Source organism: Podarcis erhardii (assembly GCF_964252035.2).
Source record: "Podarcis erhardii genome assembly, chromosome: 10".
In the NCBI taxonomy this organism is placed as follows: Eukaryota; Metazoa; Chordata; class Lepidosauria; order Squamata; family Lacertidae; genus Podarcis; species Podarcis erhardii.
Genome location: NC_138500.1, coordinates 8,182,397 through 8,201,292, shown reverse-complemented (window position 1 = coordinate 8,201,292; position 18,896 = coordinate 8,182,397). Strand labels below are relative to the sequence as shown.

The 18,896-nt window shown below is 47.2% G+C and overlaps 1 protein-coding gene across 4 annotated transcripts in view; it reads right to left on the bottom strand.

Annotated features, from left to right (window-relative positions):
- The window catches only part of PLXNA4 (plexin A4), a 621,967-nt gene that overhangs the window by 122,768 nt on the left and 480,303 nt on the right, over positions 1 to 18,896 (bottom strand). For all 4 annotated transcript variants that reach the window (XM_081879604.1, XM_081879605.1, XM_081879606.1 and 1 more), the window contains one exon: positions 14,742 to 14,856. In XM_081879604.1, coding sequence (XP_081735730.1) covers positions 14,742 to 14,856 — 115 coding nt within the window. The remainder of the gene's footprint in view (positions 1 to 14,741; positions 14,857 to 18,896) is intronic.

Here is an 18,896-nt window from a genome sequence, read left to right as displayed (position 1 = left end):
CTATCATATCTCCTCTCAGTCTCCTCTTTACCAGGCTAAACATCCCCAGTTCCCTCAACCGAGAGGTGATGTGATAGCCTTCTTCTGATATCTGAAGGGCTGTCCCATGGAAGATGGAGCAAGCTTGTTTTCTGCCACTCTGGAATAACAATAATACAGTGGTGCCTCGCAAAACGAAATTAATCCGTTCCGTGAGGCTCTTCGTCTAGCGGTTTTTTCGTCTTGCGAAGCAAGCCCATTGACAGCTTAGCGGATTAGCGCTATTAGCGGTTTAGTGGCTTTTAGCGATCAGCTGTTAAGCGGCTTATCAGCGGATCAGCTGATAAGTGGCTTAGCGGCTTAGGAAAAGGGGGGGAAAAGGGGGGGAACCTGCAGGAACTCGCAAGACATTTTCGTCTTGTGAAGCAAGCCCATAGGGAAATTTGTTTTGCGAAGCGCCTCCAAAACGGAAAACCCTTTCGTCTAGCGGGTTTTCCGTCTTGCGAGGCGTTCGTCTTGTGGGGCACCACTGTAATAAAAAATTATTTATATCCCGCCCTCCCCAGCTGAAGCCAGGTTCAGAGAGGCTAACAACAATAAAAGTAAAACAACATTCTAAAATCAATTCAGTTTAAAATCAATTCAAAATCAAATTCATGGCAACAATTGGGCTAGAGTTCTGTGAGGATTACCAAAGGCTGTGCCTTGGCCAAAGGCCTGGTGGCCCTAGTCTTGCAGGCCCTGCGGAAAGATGTCAAGTCCCACAGGGCCCTAGTCCCTTGTGACAGAGCGTTCCACCAAGTCGGGGCCACAGCCAAAAAGGCCCTGGCTCTGGCTGAGGCCAGCCTAACCTCCTTGTGGCCCAGGACCTCCAAGATGTTTTTGTTTGAAGACTGTAAGGTCCTCCTTGGGACATACCAGGAGAGGTGGTCCCATAGGTACGAGGGTCCTAGGCCGTATAGGGCTTTAAAGGTTAAAACCAGCACCTTAAACCTGATCCTGTACTCCACCGGGAGCCAGGGCAGCTGGTTTAGCACCGGGTGAATGTGATTCCCCGTAAGGAGTCTCGCTGCGGCATTCTGCACCCACTGCCTTATTGTTGTTGAGACAGGCCATTGTTCATAAGTTCAGAAGGGCCTGATGGCCAATGGCCCATCTAATCCTGCATCCTATTCTCACAGTGGCCAGCCAGGTGCCCCAGTGGGAAACCCGCAAGCAGGATCCAAGCACAAGAGCCCTTTTCCCTCCTGTGGTCTCATACAATCGGTATACAGAAGCATTACTGTCTCCAGCTGCCATCCATCGATCGCCCTCTCCTCCATGAATTCGGTCTTCTAAAGCCCTCTAGTTTGGTGGTCATCACCACGGGAGCAAATTTCATAATTTAACCATGTGCAACGTTAAGAAGTGTTTCCTTCCATCTGCCCTGAATCTTCCAACATTCAGATTCAACCAAGGCCGTCTTTAGCATATGCGGCACCAGGGTGCGAAAAACTGCCCAGCGCACCCCCCATTTTTGGGGCGGGCAGGCCAAAGTTGTTGAGCTTTTTTTTTGGGGGGGGGGACACTGTGGGTGGAGGGAGGAGAGCAATCCCCACAGAGGCTTGGGAGGGAAGCTATGTGCCTCATGTAAGCAGCATGCATGCACTGGGTGGGCTTCTCGGCGGCCTGCCAATCCCAGGCACACAGGAGGGCAGAGCCGGCTGGCTGCCTCATCGCCCGCAGCAGAAAAGCCTGTGGCGTTCTGACGGGCTCTGCTCCGCTCGACAGCGGCTGGCGGCTGGCCTGGTTCTTCAGTCCCCAGACTCCAAATCTCAGCCGCGGACTCTCGGCCTGGCGCCCCTGAGAGCCCTGCGCCTGGGTGCCCCACACCCCTAGCACCTATGGGTAAGCTGGCCCTGGATTCAATTACCATCTACCTTAGCCCACCTTGGTCCATCTAACTTGGTCCATTGAGTTGAGCAGGTTTCCAGGTAGGGGGTGTTCCCCGCTTTACCTGGAGTTGCCACTGGGGCTTTCTGCATTCAAAGCAGCTGTTCTACTATTCTACTACTGGACTGCACTCCTTCCCCCTTTTATGTTACGAAGGGAAGCTGCCCTTTTATTTGTCCTCACCCCATTCTAAGGAAAGGTAGAAGAGACAGCAAAGCAGCAGATTGTGTGGGGGGCTGATTTCAGGTGCCCGATTTCAAGAACTGGCGATGGGAAGGGAGGGACGAAGGGAAGGAGTGACTCAAAGCACCGGGAGGGGGAAGCAGAAAGACGTGTGACGTTAGAGAGAGATGCGGGAGGTATCTCTCCTCACAGCAGATGGCGGACGCGCCTCATGGGCACAAACAGTTGAGCAACACCAAGGAATGGATGAGCTGCGGAACAGCTGCAGTTACCCTAACTAGGAATGGCATTATGGAGACTGTCAATCATGCTGTTCTGTGGGTGAGATGGACCACAACTAGCATCAGGTGTGTTTGCGAGGAAAATATGCCCACCATGCCAGCTTTTGGAATTCCCCAAAAGCTTGCAACACACTCACACACAGCATTGGTTGAATAATGCAATGCTATTTTTAAAAATGCAGAAATATCCCAGAACATATATTTACATATGTGTGTGTGTGTGTGTGTGTGTGTGTGTATATATATATATATATATATATATATATATGCAGGTTTTGGTGTCCTCGGGTGTCTTCCCGTGTAAAAGTTGGGGTGTCTAGGCGACGTTTCGACGAGGTCTCACTCGTCATCTTCAGGCTGGTGCTTTCGGCTTCTTGTTACTGGAACAGAGCAGGATCTCAGTGTTTGAGTTCCCCTATACACGAAGCCAAGCCAGAGCACAACTTCGTGTATAGGGGAACTCAAACACTGAGATCCTGCTCTGTTCCAGTAACAAGAAGCCGAAAGCACCAGCCTGAAGATGACGAGTGAGACCTCGTCGAAACGTCGCCTAGACACCCCAACTTTTACACGGGAAGACACCCGAGGACACCAAAACCTGCATTCCTGTACCCGTGAAAATCTACGAAAGCAAATATATATATATATATATATATACCCGAGGACACCAAAACCTGCATATATATATATATATATATATATGCAGGTTTTGGTGTCCTCGGGTGTCTTGGAAGACACCCGAGGACACCAAAACCTGCATTCCTGTACCCGTGAAAATCTACGAAAGCAAATATATATATATATATATATATAATAAAAAGCTATTTTCGAACAGCTGCATTTATTGCCAGTTTGCTTTCTGACCCAATTCAAGGTGCTCCTGTTGAGTGTTTAAAGCCATAAATGACTCAGCCCCCAAATTTCTGGGAGACCCCCCCCTTCCCTGCAGACCCTGTTGGGGATTCAGATCAGAAGAGGGGATGTTTTTGTAGGTCTGCTGCCCTCAGGAGACTGATGGCAGACCAGGTGAGGACCTTCTCTGTGGCAACTCCTAAGTGAACGTGAGAAGAGACTTCTATATCAGGCCAATGACCTGTCCAACCCAACATTCTTTTCTCACAGTGACTAACCAGATGCCCATTGGAAACTCACAAGCAAGATTTGAGGAGGAGGAGGAGGAGGAGAATAATAATAATAATAATAATAATAATAATAATAATAATAATAATAATAATTTACTTATACTCTGAGCAGCTCCGAACAGAATATTAAAAACACTACAAAACATCAAACATTAAAAACTTCCCTAAACAGGACTGCCTTCAGATGTCTTTTAAAGTCAAATAGTTGTTTATTTCCTTGACAGCTGATGGGAGGGCGTTCCACAGGGCGGGCGCCACCACCGAGAAGGCCCTCTGCCTGGTTCCCTGCAACCACACTTCAGTAGATAGCTCAGTCAGTAGAGCATGAGACTCTAATAATAATAATAATAATAATAATAATAATAATAATAATAATTTATTATTTATACCCCACCCATCTGGCTGGGCTTCCCCAGCCACTCTGGCCGGCTTCCAAAAAAAATTAAAATACTGTAATACATCAAACATTAAAAGCTTCCCTAAACAGGGCTGCCTTCAGATGTCTTCTAAAAGTCTGGTAGTTGTTGTTCTCTTTGACATCTGGTGGGAGGGCGCTCCACAGGGAGGGCGCCACTACCGAGGGCGCCACTCTTAATCTCAGGGTTGTGGGTTCGAGCTCCACATTGGGCAAAAGATTCCTGCATTGCAGGGGGAGTTTCTGAGAGCCAGTGTGGTGTAGTGGTTAAGAGCGGTGGACTCGTAATCTGGGGAACCAGGTTCGCTTCCCCGGTCCTCCACATGCAGCTGCTGGGTGACCTTGGGCCAGTCACACTTCTTTGAAGTCTCTCAGCCTCACTCACCTCACAGAGTGTTTGTTGTGGAGGAGGAAGGGAAAGGAGAATGTTAGCTGTTTTGAGACTCCTTCGGGTAGTGATAAAGCAGGATATCAAATCCAAACTCTTCTTCTAGATGATCCTCGTGGTCCCTTCCAACTCTACCATTCTGTGAGTCTCTATGCTGAAGACTCATCTCTGCCCCCTGGGCTTTGGCACCTGAGATCTGTGCTTTCCTGCGACTGTAATTTGTCTTAGGTAAAGGTAAAGGGACCCCTGACCATTAGGTCCAGTCGTGGACGACTCTGGGGTTGCGGCTCTCATCTCACTTTATTGGCCGAGGGAGCCGGCGTACAGCTTCCGGGTCACGTGGCCAGCATGACTAAGCCGCTTCTGGTGAACCACAGCAGAGCACGGAAACGCCGTTTACCTTCCCACCAGAGCGGTACCTATTTATCTACTTGCACTTTGATGTGCTTTCGAACTGGCAGGAGCAGGGACCGAGCAATGGGAGCTCACCCTGTCACGGGGATTAGAACCACCGACCTTCTGATCGGCAAGTCCTAGGCTTTGTGGTTTAACCCACATCCCCACCTGTTTCCCTATATAATTTGTCTTAAACTGCTTCTAAAGTTGCATTTTAAATGGTTGAGAGCTGCCCTGGGAACTTCAAGGTGAAGGGAGGTTAATAAATCAAATCAATAATAATGAAAAATAATAACCATAGGTGATCAAAGGGGTTTTTTTTGGAAAAGGAACCCTGGGTTGTATCCCAGGAGGGGAAACTCAGAGCCAGAGCACAAAGACATGCAAGAAGACCAGAGGGGTTAAGAAAAGGAGGCGATGTGAAGAAATTGGGAGATTTCCTTCTCTCACACCACCCCAAGCTGGCGCCATAACCTTTTTGATCATCCTTGTTTCAAATTCATTAACAAGAGGCAATTGCAGAGGCCCCAATAAAAGGATTCGTTAGCATATAAAAAGGTTTGAGGCTCTGTTAGGAAGTTCATTATAGATAATTGAAGAGGCGAGGGCCGTTAAAAAGGCGAAATCCTCTTCCCAATGTGTGACTTTATCTGATTGACCTAATGTACTTCCTAATTGAAATTTTAAAAGGCAATTTCTTGGAAAGAGGGGATACAAGCGAGTTGCGGGTCTCGCCCTCTGTGTCCAAGCCTTGGGTACGGCCCAGGATGAGGAATAGAGAACTTTTTAAAAATGGAGAGCCTTCCCTAAACCACCTCCACCCTTATACTGAGCCCAAGAAATAAGCCATAGAAACTAGAATATACAGTATGCAGTTGGGCATTGTTGGACTGGGACCTGGGAGACCAGGGTTCGATTCCACACTCAGCCATGCAGCTCATTGGGTGACCCTGGGACAGAGGCGCCATCTTGTGACCAAGATGGCAGAGGGCTGATGTGTGTTATGCATGTGTGGCGTCATGCACACAACTCATTGTTCTAGATATAGGTAGGTAGCCATGTTGGTCTGCCATAGTCGACACAAAATAAAATAAATTCCTTCCAGTAGCACCTTAGAAACCAACTAAGTCTGCTTGTTGGTCTCTAAGGTACAACACATTGTGTAAGTGCCATGCGCGTGACATCACAAACGGGCAACGCGCATCATCCGGAGGAAGCTGAGTGGGGAACCCAGCGTGGCACAGCTCCCTCTCTCACACTCAGGAGGAACTGGCTGTTGAATCGCTCCTCGTTCAGCCTCCTCCACTCCCTCAGCATCGAGGGGGCCCACCCCTGTGCCAGCAAATATTGCTGTGATCAAAGAGCCCTCTACCCCCTAGGAGCTGGTGTGCCTGGTGTGGGGCCAGTTGCTGTCTCTCAGTCATTAACCTCCCTCTTTCCCCCGCAGGGTTGTTGTGAGGACAACATGAGGATGTTGAGACTCCTTTAAAGCCCTAAATGGCCTCGGCCCAATATACCTGAAGGAGCGTCTCCACCCCCATCATTCTGCCCAGACACTGAGGTCCAGCTCCGAGGGCCTTCTGGCAGTTCCCTCACTGCAAGAAGCCAAGTTACAGGGAACCAGGCAGAGGGCCTTCTCGGTGGTGGCGCCCACCCTGTGGAACACCCTCCCTTCAGATGTGAAGGAAATAAGCAGCTATCCTATCTTTAAAAGACATCTGAGGGCAGCCCTGTTTAGGGAAGCTTTTAATGTGCGATGTATTACGGTATTTTAATATTTTGTTGGAAGCTGCTCAGAGTGGCTGGAGAAGCCCAGCCAGATGGGCGGGGTATAAATAATAAATTATTATTATTATTATTATTATTATTATTATTATTATTATTATTATTATTTGCACAACAGTTCGAGCTCTTGGAAGGAAAGGCGTGGGTATAAATTTACTGAACAAAACCCCACAATTTGCATTCATCTGTAAATAATAATAATAATATTTTTGCATTTATACCCCACCCATCTGGCTGCGTTTCCCCAGCCACTCTGGGTGGCTTCCAACTGAATATTAAAAACAATACGTCACAAATAAAGGCCCTGAGCCACCACGTCACTCCCATCCGTCAAGGATGATACCTGGGGCGGTCCGCTCCCCCCTTCCCATGCCCCTGGTTCTGCTGCTGTACATGCATGCAGTGGCAGAACTAGGACCAAACCAGGATCAGACCACCATCCTAAAGCTGACCAAATGCTGGGCAAGCGGCTTAGGATGCAGCATAAACGCCGTTGCACAAGCAGAGGGGGACTCTACCAGCAGGGCAATACAGTGGTACCTCAGGTCAAGAACTTAATTCATTCTGGAGGTCCGTTCTTAACCTAAACAAAACAAATTCCTTCCAGTAGCACCTTAAAGACCAACTAAGTCAGTTCTTGGTATGAGCTTTCGTGTGCATGCACACTTCTTCAGATACACTGAAACAGAAGTTTCCAGACCCTTCTATATAGTGAGAAGGTGGGGAGGGGTATTACTCAGAAGGGTGGTGGGAATGGGTGATTGGCAGATAGCTGTGATGAGCCTGTTGACGACTCTTAACGACTGCAATAGGTCTTACAGGAAAAAGCAAGGGGTGAGAAGGTGAAAGATGGCTTTGTCATGTATAATGAGATAAGAATCCAAGGTCTTTGTTCAGACCAGGTTTCTCCATGGTTTTGAGTTTGGTGATAAGTTGTAATTCAGCAGCTTCTCTTTCCAGTCTATTTCTGAAATTCCTTTGTAGTAAAACAGCTACTTTGAGATCTTGTATAGAATGTCCTGGGAGATTGAAATGTTCTCCTACTGGTTTCTCTGTCTTGTGATTCCTGATGTCCGATTTATGTCCGTTTATTCTTTGGCGTAAGGTCTGGCCTGTTTGTCCAATATAGAGAGCTGAAGGACAATATAGAGAGCTGTAAGACCTATTGCAGTCGTTAAGAGTCGTCAACAGGCTCATCACAGCTATCTGCCAATCACCCATTCCCACCACCCTTCTGAGTAATACCCCTCCCCACCTTCTCACTATATAGAAGGGTCTGGAAACTTCTGTTTCAGTGTATCTGAAGAAGTGTGCATGCACACGAAAGCTCATACCAAGAACTGACTTAGTTGGTCTTTAAGGTGCTACTGGAAGGAATTTGTTTTGTTTTGACTATGGCAGACCAACACGGCTACCTATCTGTAACTCGTTCTTAACCTGAAACTGTTCTTAACCTGAGGTACCACTTTAGCTAATGGGGCCTCCTGCTGCCGCCGTGCGATTTCTGTGCTCATCCTGAAGCAAAGTTCTTAACCCGAGGTACTATTTCTAGGTTAGTGGAGTCTGTAACCTGAAGCATCTGTAACCCGAGGTACCACTGTAGTCCAAAGGGGCACCATCACCAAAACTTCTGTAGGTGCTGACGTATTTTTAATCTTTGTTGGAAGCCACCCAGAGTGGCTGGGGAAAGCCAGCCAGATGGGTGGGGTACAAATAATAAATTATTATTATTATATTACCTACCAGCAGGGATTTGCCAGAGGTAGAGCCAGGAAGGCCATGAGAGTCTTTGGGTCCCATCCCCTCAAAATGGCAGAAAACGGCACCAGTAGTGTAGTGATTTCCCCTCTGAACGATGCCGATGTGAGTAATTTAAGCTGGTCTCAATATTAACTGCATTTATCACCTCACCTTTTCCTCCAAGGGGCTCAAGGGAGGCGTACCTGTTTCTCCCCCCTCCTCCCTTCATGCCCACAAGAATCCTGCGAGGTCGCTTAGGCCAAGCCCTTAGCTTGTTGTGATTTCTTTTGGTGGATGTCGGGTTTTTTCCTTTTCCTTAAACTGCAACGCATCTCCGACTGCGAGCAACAGCAACAATGTCCAAATGCATCCTGGCATTGCCTGCGTTTGTTTTTGTTTCTTGCGAAAAGAAGCACGAGACGCTGCAAACTAATGTGCCGGGGAAAGCAAGAGGCGGTAATAAGCATGCCATGCGCGGCGCATAGCTCCTGATTTACAGCTCGCACTGTGTTTACATTATTACACTACTAATTTCCACGGTCATAAAATCATATTTATATTTTATGCCAGGGAGCAGGGGAAGGGGACTAAAGAGATCTTATTAGGCCATAAAAGAGGAATCAGGTCAGTGATAACACAGGGAGGGCTTCAAGCCCTGTAAATTTCCTTTGTATCTTTTGGCCAGCCTCGCCACATCTCTCTCTCTCTCTCTCTCTCTCTCTCTCTCTTTCCCTCCACCCTTACCAACTCTGCCATCACCTTCAAAGTCACACCCTTCTCTTGTGTAACAGAAGCAGCCCAGGATAGGCTCCAGCCGGTCAGAGGATCCTTTAACACACCATATATTTTATCTGCATTTCCTAAAACTTTACGGCGCCATTAGCTTGATGGATGACGTACATATTTATTGGCACAGAAGTAATAATGGAGAAGGAAAATGCCCATAACCTTAAAAGGTAACTGAGGAAAAGAAGTGCTGCCTGGGGGGATTTATGGAAGGCATAAACGTCTGTAGATAACAACAGAATAATTGAGTATTGGACTGCTGGTGGCTCCGACAGGCTCCATCCTAGTTAAGGGGGCTGTCAGGGACTCCTCCCCATAAAACCGGTTTTATGTCCTTTGTTTATTTTTTAGTGCTGGCGAGAAGCGTCTGTGAGCAAAAGCCTGAGGATGCCCTCCCCTCTCTCTTACTCTCCATCCCAAGACATAGTTCAGGGGTCCCCAAACTAAGGCCTGCAGGCCTGATAAGGCCTGAGGGATTCGTTTATCCAGCCCGCGGCAACCTCCACCACCCGCTGCCCGCTCTTACCAGCGCTGCACCAGGTGGCTGCCCACTTCTGGGTCGGAGGAGCACCAGAAATAGCTTGTGCGCATGCGCAAGCGTTATTTGCGCATGCGCAAGCATTATTTCTGGTGCACATTTGGGTCAGAGCAGGCTGGTGCACATGCTCACAAGCTATTTCCGGTGCTCCTCCGACCCTGAAGTGCAACGGAAATCGTGTGTGCGCATGCATATGGGCACACGCTCCCCCACCTGCCGGCCCGCTGTGCAATCGGTGCCGGAGACACTGGCCCGAGGTGCGGTAAGTTTGCTGACCCCTGATCTAGGTCTTCTTCTTCTTTTGCAATAAAGATCCTGCTTGATCAGGCACATGGTCCATCTCGCCCAGCACCCTTTTCTCGCAGCAAGGCTTCTGAGCCCTAGTTTGTGGAAACCTCAGGAGTGGGGTGTGCTATTGTGCTTGGGTCCTACTTGCCAGTTGCCCACTGAGGCATCTGGTTAGCTACCATGAGAAGACAATGCCAGATTAGATGGTCCATTGGCCTAACCCAGCAAACCCTTCTTATGTTCTTTTGGGAACTGCAGGAGGGCAGAGTGCAGATGCTCCCAGTGTCCCTATTTTCCAGCGACAGCCCTGGTTTTACAGAAGCCACCTCAGTTTCTGATTTGATCCTGGAATGTCCCGCTTTTCCTTAAAGGTAAAAGTAAAGGGACCCATGACCATTAGGTCCAGTCGTGGACGACTCTGGGGTTGTGGTACTCATCTCGCTTTATTGGCCGAGGGAGCCGGCATACAGCTTCCGGGTCATGTGGCCAACATAACTAAGCCGCTTCTGGCGAACCAGAGCAGCGCAAGGAAACACCGTTTACCTTCCTGCCAGAGTGGTACCTATTTATCTACTTTGCACTTTGACATGCTTTCGAACTGCTAGGTGGGCAGGAGCAGGGACCGAGCAACAGGCGCTCACCCCTTCGCAGGGATTCGAACCGCCAGCCTTCCGATTGGCAAGCCCTAGGCTCAGTGGTTTAACCCACAGCGCCACCCGCGTTCCGCTTCTCCATAGGACATCCCTATTTTCATCGGAGGGTATGGTAGGATGTCCTTATATTCACTGGAGAAATGGTGGAGAGTATAGAGCACGCATAGGCAAACTCGGCCCTCCAGAAGTTCTGGGACTACAACTCCCATCATCCCTAGCTAACAGGACCAGTGGTCAGGGATGATGGGAGTTGTAGTCCCAAAACAGCTGGAGGGCCGAGTTTGCCTATGCCTGGTGTAGAGTTATGCGAACCCTGAGCCAAGGAGATAAGTAACTATACAACCTTTAGAAGACATCTGAAGGCAGCCCTGTATCGGGAAGGTTTTGTAAATGTTTAATTGTGAGTTGTGAAACACAAGAACAGTCAAGTACAACATTCCTAGAGTGAACATGTTTACACATGGGGAGGAATGTTTGTCCAGCAAGCAGGTAAACTTCCTGTATCCTTCTGGGCTGGGACAGACTCCCTCTGCATGTGACTAGAAGTGGGCATGGCCTCACCTGTGCAGGTAGTGACAAAACCACAGGGCAGAGCAGCCATCTCTCTCTCTTTGACTACATGCATCAAAGAGGCAACATCTGCTTAGCCAAAGATGCTCTCTTGTCTTCCAGCCAAGAGAGGACAAAGGGGCTGTCTCCTTATGAGATAATTTCCAGGTATATGTTACTTTTCTATGCTAAGTCTGCCTTCTGGGATCCGATTGTGAACAGAATGTGAGTAAACTTTTTTTATACTTTTATTGAAGACTGTGTCGTGTCTTATCTTTTTATGAGGGAATAAGGGGGAAATACCAGAACAGTTATTATAGAGGCTTTAGCGAGCCTGAGCAAATGCATCCGCTGTGAGTTTAAAAAGGGGAATGTTACTCTGCTAAATTGTGAACTTGTTAACATGAGTTGGAAAGGTTATAATCAGACAATTTATCCTCTCCTGCATCCCTGAACATTCCCACATTAATGGGTGGTGTATAGATAATAAAATGATGCTGATGCTGATGAACTAGGATGTCCCTATATTCATCGGATAAATGTCGGAGAGTATGAAAGTGCTGCTGCTGTGCTCAGATTCTGCTTGCCATTGAGGCACCCGGTTGGCCACTGTGAGTGCAGGATGGGCCTGATCCAAGAAGCTCTTCTGACGTTCTTATTTATCTATTGCTCTTTAGTCTTTTCTCCTCTCTCTGGGCAGCTTGCAGAGCAGCCTCTGCTTGGCTGCCCAAGGCCTGCTCCCTGGCTCGTTCTTCTCGCACCTGTTATGAACCCTCCTTTCTCCATCTGGAGAGCATCCATTCCAGAGACCCAAGAGGGGCGGCAGATCTCGCTTCTTAAGTGGAGGGAAAGGGACAAAGGAAATCAGTGCATTTGAACCTGAAGGGTCTCTTAAAGGCCTGCTAACATGCAGCAGCTGTTCCTGGGGAAAGGCACAGCCGTGGGATCTGCCAAACCCTGGGATGAATTCATATTTGAAGCCCTCATTCTTTTATGTGTCCCAAAGCATGAATGAGCTGGCATGAAATACTCCTCCTCCTCCTCTTCTTCTTCTTCTTCTTCTTCTTCCCCTCTCCCTCCCCTTTTCTTTTTGGCGGCAAAATGAACCCCCCACATCCTTCTCTGAGTGGAGAGGGTGGGTGGAATGAGCAACCACCCGAAAACAGCTACGCACAAAAAGATGAAAAACTCCTTCAAGGTAATTAGATGATTAAGAACCTTTTAAGCCCAGGACCTAACAGATTTGTTATCTGGAGCTGCTCTTTTTACACATTCCAAGCTTTTATTCTCTGCTTACCACCCGCCTTATTGCAATCCGCAAACCCCCCCCCCATCTCCCGCTGCTGCCCTGCGCCACCCACTTGGTTCCTACTCATACAAAGCTGAAATCCTTTTCAGAGTCCTGAACAAGATACTGTTCATCTCTCGCAAGGCAAAAGAAATGCAGGCAACAGAGGCTTACTTCTTCATCCCATCCAGTCAAACCGGGCTAGCTTACGGCATGCGGCCGGCGCCAGCAATACAGGAGGGTTGTGATGCTAGGAAGGAATCGTTGAAAGTAGCAATGGGAGAGGTTTTGGTGGGAGAAAGAGGTCTTTCTCACTGCCATGAGGGCCAGATCAGAACATAAGAAGTGAAGAAGAAGAAGAAGAAGAAGAAGAAGAAGAAGAAGAAGAAGAAGAGGAGGAGGAGGAAGAGGAGGAGGAGGAGGAGGAGGAGGGGGAGGAGGAAGAGGAGTTTGGATTTGATATCCTGCTTTATCACTAGCCGAAGGAGTCTCAAAGCGGCTCACAATCTCCTTTCCCTTCCTCCCCCACAACAAACACTCTGTGAGGTGAGTGAGGCTGAGAGACTTCAGAGAAGTGTGACTGGCCCGAGGTCACCCAGCAGCTGCATGTGGAGCAGCGGGGAAGCGAACCTGGTTCACCAGATTACGAGTCCACCACTCTTAACCACTACACCACACTGGCTGGATCAGGCCAATGGCTTCTCTAGCCCAGCATCCTGTTCTCACAGTGGCCAACGAAATGCCTGTGGGAAACCTGCACACAGGATCCAAGCAATAGAGCAACTCTCCTCTCCTGGGGTCTCCAGCAACTTGTATTCAGAAGCATCGCTGCCTCTGAACACGGAGACAGAGCCTAGCCTTCATTGCTAGTAGCCACCAATAGGCCTCTCCTCCAAGAATCTGTCCAATCCTCTCTTAAAGCCATCTAGCCTGGTGGTCATCTAGTGGGAGGGAGTTCCATAGTTTAACTATGCACTCTTGAATTCTGCTTCCAACATCACCTGCGTGGTCACAGGTCTGTCATCCTTGCCTTCTGATATGCTGACAACCACAAGAAGGAATGTAGGCCTTTTGTTGCATTTTCCCCCTTTCAAATCTTAGGGAATGCATAAGTTGGCATGATCTCTCTGTTAAGAACCCATTGCTCCACTTCTCTGCTTCTTAATAAATATCCCAGTCCTAAGCATGGTTCTGTCTTTGTCCTCTCGAACACCACCTTTCCTTTCCAACAATTCATTCCACAAAGGATGGAGTTGCCAAGTGTGTTGTAAACCAGCAGGGCTCAATTCTCCCAAGCCTCCGTCGCAAAGGGAAATTATACGTCAGAGTGAAGTATCCCAGTTACAAATCATCCCACCATATTGTCAGCCTGTTTTGATTGAGCTCAACGCCGGAGGTGTAAATATTCTTGCTTTATTGCCAAGCTGAAGTTCTGAACAAGAGGCAAACAGGCCTTTCCAACGTCTGCGCTTTGTGTGAGAAATGGCGATTTGGATCTTAATCAGGTGAACAAGTGAAAATGGACTAATCTGATCTCTTGTAAAAGAAGACTTGTCTTCAACTGGTCCATTAGGGGGCAACTGTTATTGAAGATACGATATAGAAGAAGCTTTGGGATGCTATATCATTATGCTCCAAATCTGCTCCAGGTCTGAGAAATAATGCTAAGAACTGTTTTTGAGGTGCCATTATACACCTGTAAAGCTTTCTTTACAGAAACGCGGGTGGCGCTGTGGGTTAAACAACAGAGCCTAGGACTTGCCGATCAGAAGGTCGGCGGTTCGAATCCCCACGATGGGGTGGACATTGACACATGCGAACACACCCAGAGAGGCTATTTGGAGGCTATCCACCCAGAAAGATTGTGATGAGAAAGGAAATGGAGTCCATTATTACCAGAGACCAGATAGATGATGGTTAAATTTATTACCTGCCCTTCATCAGCATTTATCGTAATGGGTTACAACAATTTTAAATACTGAATTAAAAGTAATCAAAGCAAATTGCAACCACAGGAATAGGGTGGACCTGGAAGATACACATCTCAGGTATTAAATGTCAGGCGTTTTATAGAATCACAGAATCTTAAGAGTCGGAAGGGACCCAAGAATCATCTAGTCTGACCCACTGCAATGCAGGAATCCCAGCTAAAGCATCCATAACAGATGGCCTGAAAGCTGGGTAGGGAAGAAGCCAGACACACCTTATGTGAAGGAAATGCCACAACTTAGGGGCTGCCACAGAAAAGGCCCTCTCCTTGGCCACCCCTCTCCACAGCCTGGAACTTTCTCAGATGAAGCCAACAAATTTCTAAAACTCTCTCCATGTTTCCTCCCCACCCATTCCCCTTAAAGGCAAGATGGCGGACCCTGGCAAACATCCCACAGGGCATTCCTACCTCAGGAACCTTGACTCGTCCTTCCAAGAAGTGGCAGTTGAGGGGTTCGTGAGTACAGACATGGCGGTATTTGCACCAGTGGCACCGGTAAGGGCTCTCCACGCAGGACAGGCACCTGGGCAGAAGGGAGAAGAGGAGAAGGAAACTGAAAGATTTCAAATGCAAAATATGATCTGGACATTTAAAGAAGGCACAGGGAAAACAACCACACCATGGGGAGGGGGAGCAAAGAAAATTATTATTATTATTATTATTATTATTATTATTATTATTATTATCATCATCATGAATATTTATTTGCTGCTTTTTCACAAAAGTGACTCAAAGTGGCTTGAAACAAACATTAATGCCCAGTACAAGAACAAGAATAAAAGAGGAAACTGAAATAATCATTAAAATATATATATATTATTTGTTGTCCACCTAATTCTCCAAGGACTCAAAGCTCTCCCCCACCTCATAAATACCCACAACAGTCCTGTGAGGTAGGTAAGGTGGCTGAGTAGCAGTGTCTAGCCCAAGGTGACCCAGTGAACTTCCTTAGTGAGTAGAGATTCAAACCCAGGTCTTTCCCAGGTCCTAGTCTGAAGTCTAACCACTACACCACACTGGCTCATAAAAGGCAGATCCCACTTAACCCATGCCGTTGAAAAGACGAGCAGCAGAAGAGGCCACAAATATACTTAAGTCCTGTCCTCAGTGAGGACCAGAAGCCTGGGAGAATCAAAATGTTTCTGCCTCAAGCCTGGACACAGACAAGGATGATGCCAGGCACACCTTTGTGGGCGGAGCATTCCATGAATGGGGAGCCACCACCGAAAAGGCCCCATCCTCATGTCCCTACCCTTTGAAACGCCTTCAGAGGAGGCACACAGAGAAGAGCTTTGGATGACGAATGCAAGATATTGGGGTCCTGAGCTGAGTAAGTCTTTAAAGGTCAAAAGCAGCACTTTGAATTGAGCCAATAATCCAATTGGTAGCAAAGACTGGTTTTGTTTTTAGGTAAGAAGAAGAAGAGGAGGAGGAGGAGGAGTAGTTTGGATTTGATATCTCACTTTATCACTACCCTAAGGAGTCTCAAAGCGGCTAACAATCTCCTTTTCCCTTCCTCCCCCACAACAAACACTCTGTGAAGTGAGTGGGGCTGAGAGACTTCAGAGAAGTGTGGCTGGCCCAAGGTCACCCAGCAGCTGCATGTGGAGGAGCGGGGAAGCGAACCCGGTTCCCCAGATTACGAGTCCACTGCTCTTAACCACTACACCACACTGGCTCTCCCATCCTGCCCTATTCAATAATCTGTTCGCTGAGTTCTGCAGAAGCTGCAGCTTCCAAACCATCTTCATAGGCAGCCCCACGTACTATGCATTTCAGCAATCTAACTGAGGGGTAATGTTATGCAACTGCTGGGTGGTTTACAGCATATATATAAAAACTGTAAAACATCAGACATTAAAAATTTCCGGATACAGAGCTGCCTTCTTCTAAAAGTCAGATAGTTGTTTATTTCCTTGATATCTGGTGGGAGGGCATTCCACAGGGTGGGTGCCACTACCAAGAAGGCTCTCTGCCTGGTTCCCTGTAACCTCAATTCATGCAGGGAGGGAACCGCCAGAAGGTCCTCAGAGCTGAATCTCAGTGTCCGGGCTGAACAATGGGGATGGAGACACTCTTTTGGGTATACTGGGCAGAGGCCGTTTAGGGCTTTAAAGGTCAGCACCAACACTTTGGGACTTCCGGGTTAGCGCGAACGGCTAATGGCGGATTCCCTCCGAGCTCCGGAGGGAATCGGCTCTGCTGAGGACGGGTCTTGCCGTGCCGGCGACACGGGGACCCTCAGAAACCGCAGGCGCGGAAGCCTGCGGACTTGGTGACTCGGTGGGCACCTTAAGCGCCCTCCCCGACCCACGAAGAGCCTTTTTAAAGGCTGCGGAGAGGGTACGGAGAGTGGCGTGGTGCTGAGAGTAGACCGCTACCTCAGTAGAGCGAAGCCGCAAGCCATGGCCGGAGAGCGCTGACTTTCTTCCCAAAATTTGGACTGGATAACAAAGGACCCGTGAGTAGTGGAATTTGGACTTTAAAAATTTTATCCTGTGAATTCGGCACGATCGGGGGATGTGTTAAAGGGAAGTCCGCACCCCCTCTACTTATAGACGTTTCAAAGCAAGGAACGGAGAATTAAGGCGGAATGAATACTGTTTTGATGATTTAAAAGTTTCTCACAAATTTGATAGAACAAGATTTTTGTGCTGGAGAGAAAGGGAATTTGGAACTTTGTGTGTATCCCCCCCAAAAAACCCGGGAGTGTCCTATTTGGGTCCCGGAGGAAGAAGTGAAAGGAGTTTGACAGCTGTCAAAGAAGCTGTCAAACGGGCGGACAAAGTAAAGAATTTTGCTATTTAATAACTCTTGGAATTAAAGCTGATACATTTGGACTGAGGCGATTGGAAACAAAGTATTGATAATAATAAAGTAACAGATTATTGGAAAAGGACTACTAAATAACTGAAAGCCCCCTAGGGGGAATTAGTGACATTACAATGGCTGCAGAGGGAAAATTACTGGCGGAGATAGAAAAAATGTTCTTTCTCGTGGGAATCCTGCAGGAGCAGAGTATGGCTCTGAGTAAAGTTTTTATGACCTTGAATCCTGAAACAAACAACTCTGCTGAATGCACAAAGGAGATGTACGATAAAAACTCTGCAGCTGAGCAGGAAGAGATGCCTTTGGAATTGACAGAGAGAAAAGAAGGAGTTCAGACACTACAAGTGGAAAATATCAACCAGGAATCTGCAGCGTTAGAATATGAGCAAGAAGACCTCTGGATTACAGACCTGCGAAAGATGAGAAAGAAGAAGAGAGAAGCCCCTGGAGTACTTGGAATATTAAAACTAGAAAGAACAAAGCAATATGATTGGGACTTTTCTCTTGAGTATGGAAAACTAGATGGTCTTTCGCAGCAAACACTCTTCAACATTCTGAATGAAAGAAAATATGATCTGACTCTGACTGAACTCCTTCGGGGTCTTAGGACCATCAAAGAGGACTACCAATATAGCTGGCAGAGAGGGACTGACAGAGAATCAGACGCCTCGGACGTGAGGAATCCGGGCTAGAAATATTTTTTGTTTGTTTTCTGGACATTTGTCTAGGAAGGGACAGAAACCGGGGCAGGGGGGGGAGAGAATAGAATTATAAAATGTTATGTTTTGTTTTACTTGGTCAATGTGACCTATAATTAATATAATAAAGGGAAAATTTGTGAAGGGGAAGTTAGATCGACCTTAAAAAAAAAAGAAATTAATGATTATAAGAGAATTGGATAGTTGAATATAGATAAACAAAAGATTTTAATTTTTAAAAGCAATGTGAATATCTTTAAGAGGTTAGGTAAGAACTTGCTGAATTAATTTTGGAATTGGGATGTAAGAGGAGGGGGTGGGGGGAAGTCAATGAAAGTGGGTAAAGAAACTTAGGGTATTTGTGTGTTTGTTTGTCTTTGTCTTTGTGTGTGTGTCTGTTGTTATAAAATGTATAAACCCAATAAAAATTATTTAAAAAAAAAAAAATAAAAAAAAAAAGGTCAGCACCAACACTTTGAATTGTGCTCAGAAACGTACTAGGAGACAATGTAGATCTTTCAGGACCGGTGTTATATGGTCTCGGCAGCCACTCCCAGTCCCCAGTCTAGCTGCTTCATTCTAGATTAGTTGCAGTTTCTGAGGCACATAGCATAGCTGTAGGCTCTAAAACATTGCATACAACAGATGAATCTGGCCAAAATTTCTCAAAAATTTTTTGGACTGGGAGGGACCCCACGGGACATCTAGTCCAACCCCCTGCAATGCAGTAATGGCAGCTCAATTGGATCAAAACTGGATTGCTGAGAATTTCAGTGTTCAGGGTTTTAACCCTCAAAGGAAGCCTTGCCATGACGGAGGCTCAGAAACAAGAGGACAATGCTAGGATCAGACCCCAGCATCCACAGTCTTTCTGCCCTGTCCTTGTCGCCTGAACTCCCTACTTCCCTTCCTCGCTGCAAATGTAAGCCCAGACGTAAAAGCAAATATCTCATAATTGCTGTGTACACATTTTTCTTTTTGTAAAAAGAAAGAAAAAGGCTAGGGAACTCCCTGGGTTATTCCTATTCTGTCTGTA